The sequence below is a fragment of the Phalacrocorax carbo genome, chromosome 11 (genome assembly GCF_963921805.1).
Source record: "Phalacrocorax carbo chromosome 11, bPhaCar2.1, whole genome shotgun sequence".
Taxonomy (NCBI): domain Eukaryota; kingdom Metazoa; phylum Chordata; class Aves; order Suliformes; family Phalacrocoracidae; genus Phalacrocorax; species Phalacrocorax carbo.
In genome coordinates, this window is record NC_087523.1 from 10,601,273 (window position 1) to 10,611,453 (window position 10,181).

The 10,181-nt window shown below is 47.2% G+C and overlaps 1 protein-coding gene across 1 annotated transcript; it reads right to left on the bottom strand.

Moving 5' to 3' along the window:
* Window positions 1-5,171: 5,171 nt before the first annotated feature.
* On the bottom strand, window positions 5,172-9,787 carry LOC104040560 (protein FAM162B). Its single transcript, XM_009512513.2, has 4 exons — window positions 9,469-9,787; window positions 7,463-7,568; window positions 5,996-6,104; window positions 5,172-5,329 (listed from the first exon to the last, which is right to left on the bottom strand). The coding sequence occupies exons 1-4, from the start codon at window positions 9,599-9,601 to the stop codon at window positions 5,222-5,224; spliced, it is 456 nt and encodes a 151-aa protein (XP_009510808.2). The 5' UTR covers window positions 9,602-9,787; the 3' UTR covers window positions 5,172-5,221.
* Window positions 9,788-10,181: the final 394 nt, after the last annotated feature.

Below are 10,181 nucleotides of genomic sequence, written 5' to 3' on the forward strand. Positions count from 1 at the left end.
CTGGAGATTAAAGCAGCATTGCTTTAATGACAACTTTACAGCCCTAATGGATGTCCTTGGTAAAGAATATAGCCCTGCTGTTAGAAATTTTTTCAGGACAATGCTTAGACAATGATAAAATATCTACTGGGGAGCTACGAGTTCAGTGTAATGGTGGTGCAATTCACAGTGCACCACATGACTTGTGTTTCCATTCATGCATTCTGCAGAAACAGAAACATGAACCATTAGGAATGATTGTAATTAGCATATGACTAATTTATTGGGCTATTTTAGTTTCCATTTCATTTAGAAAAAGTCTCAGGACCATAAGTCATCTGGGAGAAGCGCATTACAAACTGGCATGCAAATCCTTCAGATTTCTCATCTAGTTTTACCAGCAGTTTCTGATAACTCCGCTCATGCTGCAGAGCATACGTAAATCCTGAGTGATCCCAACTATTTCCTATGAAATCCTGTTCCAGACTGACCTCTCTGGCAAGCCCTCACACACCCAGCAAACAGCAGTCCCTTCCCACAAACAGCTCAAGGTCCCTTCATGAGGAAAGGCAGTGCTGCAAAAGGGTCAGATCCCAGCTTTAGATTTCCTTGTGGGAAGCTGTCTCGTGCACAGACGAGGTGTGGAGCCAGCTAGACCAATGAGGTTTGTGTCCAGATCCTGTGCAAAACAAGGAAATTAAATGATCGGGTCCTTCAACAGCCCTTCAGGAGCTACCTACTTATCATATGACTGCCACAGAGGTTTTGCAGTCAATCATACAGCACTAAAGATCATCAAATTACTTAACCATGGAAAATTGCTTTAATGCTACCCCAATGCATTAATGAATGATCCATTAATTAATTCAAATCATTGAACATTGTTCTTGCTTTCCTGCTAGGCTAGAACAGCTTTGTGCCAAACCCAAATAGGAGAGTGGTGTTTAAGCCATCTCCGAAATCATGATGGGCATGAGGACCCCCAGATACCTGCAGGCCAGCAGCAGCCAGCGCTTACGTGCTGCAAGGATGCTGAGCAAAGGAGAAAGCATGAGGCTGCTGCAAGCTGGAAAGATCTTTGTGGTAAGAGGGAGCGGGTCCCTTTACAGATCCAAACCATCATTGCTCCTCACCCAGAGGAGACCTTCAACCTTGAAGCTCCTTTGAACTGACCCTTGTCAGTCCCAGGAACAAAAGCAGATTTGCAGCCACTGGCTGGCCATGCCAGTCCCACAGTGCTGGCACCTTGGGCATAGGCAGAGGAGAACAAGCTTCTGATCCATCACCACTGTGCTTTTTAATTTTCCATGGTAGTCAGTAAAGTCTGGAAAGGTTTTACATCTTTTCTTCCTGCAAAAGTACTAGGTTATTGATTCTATGCTAAACCAAACAAAAATTGTATTTGGATTGTTTATGAAGAGGCTCTAATGTAGTAAATCACTTAATACAGGAATAAATTCACTGTAGTATCAATCACTTAATTGGCCACTAAGCCAGTGATACCCACCAAGCAATGGTTAGAAACTACAGGTGTTTTGAACACATCATTTGGAATCCATCTCCAAACGATAGCTGAGGGGTGACTGGTTACACACAGGAAAGACTTGAGATGGGATGTTTTATATTCCGTATTGAAGACAATGTCCAATACCTGGAAGCTGAAGCTGGGAGCATTCAGCCTTAAAACATGCAGCAGTTTCCCAGCTTAGTGGGAGATTAAACACTGAAAGAACAAGGAAGTCTTTAAAATGAGATATTTCTGAATGGAAAGATTTCATCTGCATCCAGGGAAAAAGTCCTTTGCAATTGCAGGATGATGTCAGCCTTACTGCATCCCAGCAGAATAGCTGCCCACAGCAGATGGCTGGAAAGAAAACAAGTGTCACTAGAAACCCCCTGAACAGGTCGAAAAGGAAGGTAAAATGAGTACGGAAGGGACTGAAATCTCCTGAGCTCAGACTTCCCCATCTCACACCTTTTCTCTGGGGCACTGGGACGCTCACAAAGCAGACCCTCCCGTATAAGCTTGTTCTCACCGCAGTGGCAGAAGAAAGCTCGGCGCACCCAGCTCTGCCCCGCAGCAGCCTGGCTTCCCGGGGAAGCTGATCTCTGGAAGTGACTGAGACTTCAAAAAATGGTAGACAATAACCTTAACTCACAGCCAGGAGGAACGGCAGCACTGACTAATGGAAGCAGAATTAGATCAGCTCCAGCTACTCGGGGAAATCTTCCCCAATAATTGTTATTATAATGCAAATCTCTACAGCACCAGCCACCAGCACGTTGTTAACTATTTGCATAGAGTTCATTAAAACGGCAAAAATCCTAAAAGGGAGCAAGTATTCTTTCCTCCTAGTTCAGAACAGTAAACAAGGAGGTGAGAGTTGAAAGGACTCACCCTCAGTCTCCCCGAGCAGCCGAGCAAACCAGCACACTCTTAGCTCCATCCCTTGCTTCAGAGAAAAGCCAGCCCCTCGCATTGCCCTTGGGGCCAGGCTGGGGAAATACAGGGCACATTATTAAAAAGGGAAGAATAGCTCCTACCTAGTAACTACTCCCACCCTTTTTATAAATGACTGGGCAATCAGGTGTGACACTGAAGCAATAGAGATGGGAGGGGAAATTAAAAAAAGCCCCAACCCTAAGGTGAGGATTAGTCAATTAGAAATTCAGGAAGCTGTGTTAATTAGAAGCTTTTCAAGAGAAGAGTCAAAGGACTTTGCAAACACAGATGGAAACGGATTTTAACAACCAGTGGTAAGTCCCAGTGCTGGAGAGGCATCAGGAGTGCAACGTCCTCTGCTGGCATCTCCAGCTACTACAGGGGACGGCTCCAGCTGAGGCTGTGCCACACCAGTGCCAGCAGGCCCCCGCTGCTGACCAAGTGCAAGCCAGCAATCAGTGTGATTGATTTTGGGAGGAATATTATGATATTAAAACGAATAATCATGTAGCCAGGACTAGCAAAGAACTACTCTCTACATAATAGCTGTAGCTCTCTGTGAGAACCCAAAAGCATCTGGGTCATCTGATCGCCAGAAGTGGCTCATCATCAGTGGCTCAGGAATGAGGAACTGATTCTTCCTTTTTCTTAATGATGATGTGCGATGCAGCAGCTTTATGCAGTAGTCAACAGAGACCCAGGCTGTTTAAGAGGATTTGATAATAGCTCACACCTGAAGAATTTTTTTTCCCTAGGCAAAGGGAAGTGCAGAGTAGGGAGTGGAATAAGACACAATTAATTTGCTTGCTCTTGTGGTTATGGTCATCTCCTTTCCTGCTTAAGTCAGGGAAGCTCAGAACATGGATGTGGATTTGTTTACAAGTATCAAAACAGGTTCCTTTATGTTTTACATGTGCCTTCTCAAAAAGGGCACGTGCAAGACATTTAAGAACTAAAAAAAATAATCTGAGAGCCTGACCAGAGGTGTTTTAGTTTATCTCCAAATAAACACTAACTTTGAGGCAATTCTTGAGGTTTATTGCACTAACCAAGAAAACCAGGTCATGTAAAATGAAAAAGCCTGTATTACCTGTGCCGGCAAAAATGCCTTCTCAGCAGAGACTTGTTCGCTCTGTGCTTGTCCTAGACCGTTATTTTCACTTCCCTGAGATGTGCTTTGTGAGGAATACTACAGGGAGCAGGCATCACTTTTGGTGAATTGTACTGCACGCTGCTGTGAGTTGGAAACAAGGACTTCAAACACCGAGCTGTGGCAGATGTAACATCCCCCTCACACACGCTCACCCTAAACAGGTGTGCAACATGGAGAAAAGGGCTCCTAGGAAGCATTGGAGGGCGAAAGTTCCCCAGTGACCGCAGGCACAGGAGACGGAGTCCCAGAGCCCAACAACTACTGACTGCCTGCCAATGGCCCAGCTCGTCCTTGCCAGCAGCTTGTTCGTGTAGTGACATACCAGCAATACATGGACATGATTTTTGACACAATAAACCCCAGAGCTCCTGAGCAGGAGCTTCCAGACTCCCCTGGAGCACAAGTGCAGCTGGTCTGAGTAATAAACCTTGCAAAGCCCAAGCCTTGGTGTGATGCTCAGGACACTGCACAAAGGCCGAGTGTGGTTACAGCACTTGCCATCTCCATGACAGCTGGGTTTTGTCACTCCATGTCCCTTGGCACCCTATTCAGCACACCCAGCTCTACACAGGGGCTTAGACCATCAGCTCCCACAGGCATGGACTGGGGCCTGTCCTGAAGTGTAATCACGTCATGAAAATGGAACTTTCAGTGCTTCATTAGGATGTCTCCCATCTGTTAAACATCATCCCAAAGAGTTCGGTGACACTTTAAATGAAGCTGTGAAGAGATACGTTTGGTTTAGATGTAATTGGACAGCTGTTTTATTATGAATTAATGAACTATGATGATTAAAAAGAATCCAGTTCTAGCAAACCATGTATTAAAAATCACTCCTGACTGAAATCACAGCTAAGCAGTGCTAGAGAACTTTCATGACAATGACTGGAAGCAGATGAAAAGACAGTGAGGTGCAACAGGATGAGAAGTGCCTCCAGGCCAGGCTCCCTGTGCTGGGCGTGGGTTCCGTGGGCTGCCCCACAGGAATAAAGCACTCCACATGCCCACACTACCACTCCACATCACTGCTGTCTCCTCTGGCACAAAGCCCGTTTTGGCCCAAATCAGTCGTCATGGTCTGCTCACACTTCTCCATCTTCCCAGTCCCTCTTCATGCCCATGTTCCCCCTCTCCCCTGGCCATGGGACCCCATGAGGTGCTGGGGAAGGGAGAGGGGACAGTGATGGCGGCAGGCTCAGAGGCAGACATAATTGACCTCTTTTTGCCTGCAAAACATATTTCAGACTCCTATTCCCCCTGCTCTGGGTCACTTTGGCCAAGGCTGTTTGCACTAGAGGCATTGCACAGAATGGGATACTCTCTGGTGTAGGGCCACATCCTTCCTGGCTGTGAGGAGACAGCCCCATGGCCATGCTGAGCATCAGCAGCACCACGAAAAGCTGGTCCTGAGCTGGGGAGTCCTGCATCCATCCTTGCCAACACTTTCTGTATTTCAGCAGAAGCCAGAGGCAACAGAAAGCAGCTGTTAGAGTTTCCATAGGAGTTGCATGGAGTAGTTTTCAAGCAGTGAATTCTTTACCCACAGAGTTTCAGTAAAAAAGCTCCGAAGAATTAAATTAAGACAGGTACATATGCCACGTGTGCAAATCATTTATCTCCAGCTGTTAAAGTAAATCTGTTCCAAATCATTGTGGCTTCTCAATAGCTGCTTCCTCATCTTTCTCCACTTCAGCCCTCCATTTGGCCTTCTTTTCTATGTTCATCCTCAGCAGCGTGTGATCCTTTTTAGCAGCCTTGAAAAGAAATGGTGAAAATCATTGCATGCACACACTCCCACCACTAAATTTCCCCACATTTGCACTACTTGCTTTGACACCCCACTGTCCTTTTTGATACTTCGCAGTGACAGGAGTTAATGTATCTCCTTGTTTTAACAAATTTTCAACATTTGAGCTCTGATTAGCAGAAAAATTACACTGTAAATTGTTTACGGTTGCACTGGGATGTGCAAGTCAGGCTGAAGACCCTCCTTCCCCATCAGTGGGATGTGAAGAAGCAAGTGTCACAGCTCTTGGTGGCAATGGTGGCACGCAGGCTAGAGAGCATGACCGCGGGAGCCTCATGGCCCCCAGGTGCAGGGCAGGACCAGGAGCCAATGACGTTGTCTGAGCTACTCCACAACCTTTGGACCGGCCTCTTGCTGAGATACCATGATACAGGGCATTGCACTGCATGGGTTTATGGCAAAGTGGGTCAGAAGGAACACATTAACCAGCAAGTTGTGCTTCCGCATGACAGACTGTCCTCCGGAGAATGGAGTGATATGGATCCTGTGCAAATATTGTTTATATGGACTTATTCTCAAACCCATATGTCACCCAGGTGCTTATTTACAAAGAAAGTGTACACAGACCATACATTAAGTGGATCAGTTCACTTCACCCAGAAACAATACTCACTTCTTTGCCTGTGATTACCATGGCCAAACAGCCCAGCAAGGTCAGTGCAATCATGATGTAGCAAATCTTTATCCTGACGTTGTTCCTTGCTACGTCGAGGACCTCAGACCTGTGGAGGACAGAGCAGAGTTTCCATCCTGCAGCAGCATGTGTGAAATGAGATCATGGGGAGCTGGGTAATGAATCCTCAAGTCTTCCAGCAACTGCCTGTTAATGTACAATGCGTTCCAGCCATCTCTTTCTGCAAGTGCTTAGAGGAGGACTCAAACCACACAGGTGGGGTATTGCTACTCCCAAGAGTCATCATTAACAACAGGAATAACAAATCCTGCTCTCCTGCCTTCTTTTATTGCATGAGAGTGAACACATGAAAAATGACAAGGGCAGGAAAGTATTTTAATCATGATAATGGAATTACGAGGGCCCCAGCTTTGGGTGTGGCAGGGCAGGGCATGGGGTGCTGCACAGACCAGGAGACACTGGGACCACGCCACCAGGGCCAGGCAACGCCACCCTCAGTGGAATAAAAGCACATGCATGACATTTTGGTTAAAAGCAATGGAGAGTTTTCACACAGCCAAGAGTCACAGCAAGTGGTGACTCAGTCTGTGTCCACATCCCCATCCCAGCCGTGCATGGAGTTTTGCAGCCCTGTCCCTCTGGATTGTAGCCCCCTGCCAGGCAGCTGGCACCAGCCCCACAAGCATCTGCCTGCAGCGGGAGGCTGAGCCTGAGCCGGTGCGGACAGCTATGCTGTCCATCGGAGTTCTCTTCCCAAGCAGCTGAACTGCCACAGCCATTGCTGGGAAATCTCCACCACCTTCCATGAGCGACCCATGGCATTTATCTGACAATTCACACTTGCAAGAGACTGCATTGTGGCAGTGAGTCATTCAAGCAATCATATCCAGCCACGGATTTACTTACACCTGCAAGGGGAAGGCCAGCTGGAGGAGCCCCCAGGATGTCACAAGTCAGGAAGCATTAGGTCTCCAACTCTGAGTGACAATCCTTTAACAAAATACCCCGACAAGGAAGTGAAACCACAGCCCAGATGTGAGCAACTTGGTGCAGATGTCTGTCACCAAAGCTGTGTGTGGTTTAAAAACTTCTTTTTAAAATGTATGCAGTATTATTAATTGCTACTCAGTAAAAACTAGTAAAGCATGCAAAAATCCAGAGTGGATGATATTTTAGCATGATGACTTCCGAGTTTGTCAAAAGACACTTCAGCTTAGCCTGAAACTTATAACTTAGGATATAATTTATAGTGAATCCAGTTCACTTCACAGGGCAGCAAGAAGTTCATGTTCACAAACATTCAGGTTACGTTGGACACCAGCAGCGGGCCCCGTCAGCATGGAGGAGCACTGACCCTCACCGTGTGAGCACAGTTCTGGGTAATGCAGACTGGGGTGTCGATCTGTAGATTCACAGCCAAAGCATCATTCAGACAGGTCTACTTACGATATGTGCTTGGGAATGTCCTCCTCCTTTTTAAAGCGTCCTGACCATATTAACACCTTTTTATCAAAATTTGTAGGCCTTCTGTCGATTTTGAAAGCTTTGTAATCTGTAAGAAATTTTTCAAAAGGAAACGATGAGCTAAGCTTACAGAAGGAAAGAGGAAAGAAGCTGTTGTTACAGGGGGAAATGGATTGGAAGTTGAGAATGGCACTTTCTATTCTGAAAGCCAAATGTGCTTTCTAATGTCAAAAGGACTCAGCAGCTGCTGTGAGATGCTATGTTACATTTGCAGCTTATTTAGTTTTGCTTAATTTTTTTTTCTCCTTAATTTTAGGTAGGTTTTAAACTAAAAATCTCTTCTAACTTTTGTGATTAAGGGGGGAGAGTGTATGGGCCTGAGGTCACCCAAGCCCACAATATGCTCTCACCCTGCTAGCATCTTGCTTTTAAATGGCCCAACTAGGGAGTTAAGCAAACTGCCAGCAGCACTAATAACTCCTCAACAGCATCTCCTTCTAAAAGCGCTGATGTAGACACAAGGTCTGTTAAGATATAGCCCAGTGAGAGGCTGGCAGTCATTCTCATGCAAGCTGGGTACCGCGTTACTGTACTCTAATGATGATGCATCACACCCACCAGACTACCACGGCGATGACATTAGCATGCTGTCACTGTGACCACAATGAGAAAGGGACTCTGGCTCTTCTTGATGGAAGCAAGTCCAATGACAGGCCATGATGAGGGCAGTGGCAGGGAAACCCTGCAAAAATAGGGTAAGCAATGGCTAGCTCAAATCCTGGCTTTTACATTGCACACCTGTACAGGTGGTCATCACGAGGTAGCTGGGACTACTCACACACCCAGGTAAGCGCACCCAAGATGCTAGGTTACGGTGTCCTGTGCTTGCAAATGTGGGACTTGTGTTTAGAAATGCCCTGTGGGAGACCAGGACATGCAGGAAGGGGTAGACATGAAGACACCCCCAGTCTCTATGTCCTGAACTCCCTGACTGTTGCTGGACTGCTGGTGCTTGGCCAAAAGGAAATCACTGCTGCTACAGAACAGGCCACGGGGAGCATCAATTCCTGCCTGTATGGAGATCATGAAATTACATGAAGGACCTCGGCCCCAGGCCTGCTCATGCATGCCAGGACTTGTGAATGGCTGAAAAATCCCAGGTGTAAGTCTTGGCACCCAGACCGCCAGGTAAATTTAATCTTCTGTTTCTCCTATTTCTCTTACAGAATGCCAGTGAGACCTGGAGAGCTACATCTGAAATATCAGCAAGTGTCTGAATCAGATCTGCAGCAAGCAGTAGGATGAATCACTAAAAGGACAAGCTCCATCCCAGGAAAGACAAGGGCAAAGCCCCATGCGGGAGACCCACAGCCATCCCATGGAAGCACAGGCAGCCCCGTGCAGCCCAGCCCCGCTAGGCTGAGGGGTTTGCAAAGGCACAGCCAAGGAGATGGTGGTACAGATTAAAAAGAGAAGCTATCTCCATGCCAGGGAGCTTGCCCATGTGGGAGCAGCCCATGCCTGCTGCCTACCAGGTAAGCCAGGGCACTGCCTGCCACAAGGACACGCAGCTGTGGATGTAATCTGGCAGGGAGCATTGCGGGGAGCAGAGGGGTGCAAGTCTGCCGCTTGCACCAGCCCTGAATATCTGGGGAAGTGCACAGATCCTCCTCAGGAAACCTGGCAGCTGGGTACAAGGAGGAACATTTTTTTTCTTTTAATTAACATATTCCCTGATATAAGGTATCAGTTTGTATTTGCTGCCATAGGAAGGACTATTTAACACAAAAAACTTTATCCCTGTGCACTGTGCTAGTCAGTGCTCTCAATTTGCTCCATGTCTCGGGAGCATTTGTAACCCCAGGAGGTGCAGCAGTGCAGTAACACAGCCACAGACGAGAACAAGAGTCATTTTCTCGCCCTTTCCTGCAAATACCCTTTCCCTCCATGCAGCAGCATGAAACAGCGACCAAAGCCTTTCTACCCACCTGGATTAGCCGTCTGCAAAGCTGCGTCCTGAGTGCCCTTTACTTTGTCGCTGGCAGCTCTGGTGGGGTGCAGGACCGGCCGAGCCACCCGCCGCCACAGCCAGGGTCCGCGCCCCAGCAGCCTCCCCAGCATCCTGCACCAGCTGGCACCGGGCCACTGCCTTCCCACCGGCCTGGGACCACACAGCACGACCGGCAGGAGCCCAGGAGGCTGCTTCTAGGAGTTATCAATATAAACCTACTCCTTCCTGTAAGAAGGAAGTAGCATGCATTTCCACCCTGGCTGCTAACAGTTTTTGCTTGCGTCACGATGACTAGTTAAATTTATCGCCTGTGTTTACCAAAATGACACACCTTCTGAGCTAGGCGGGCAGAGATCGCTGCTGCAGCTCACACCCAGCCCGGGCTCTGCCCCAGGCTCTCCGTCCCAAGGAGCTGCTCAGGAGAGCAATGGGTATTTACACTATTTTCTCAGTCCTTACTATGGTAGGACTAAAATAGGACAGCATGCTGTATTTCCCCAAAGATGGACTTAGTGGCTGCTAATTATCGCACCCAGTTAAGCTGTTAGAGTTCTTAATTGGTCTCAGCTAAAAAAGAATCTTGCAAATCAGTTGTGTTAAACAGACTTTTTTGAAGAGGAACAGCGTTTCCCCTATCTCATAATAAATGTTGTTTGGTGGTAGGAAACTAAAGCTGATGTTTGTGGCTAT

Coding starts and splice junctions, on each gene's coding strand:
- LOC104040560 (XM_009512513.2), bottom strand. CDS start 9,601: ATGCTGGGGAGGCTGCTGGGGCGCGGACCCTGGCTGTGGCGGCGGGTG. Junction 7,569..9,468: donor TTTGCAGACGGCTAATCCAG/GTGGGTAGAAAG, acceptor AATTTCTTACAG/ATTACAAAGCTTTCAAAATC. Junction 6,105..7,462: donor GACATTCCCAAGCACATATC/GTAAGTAGACCT, acceptor TGTCCTCCACAG/GTCTGAGGTCCTCGACGTAG.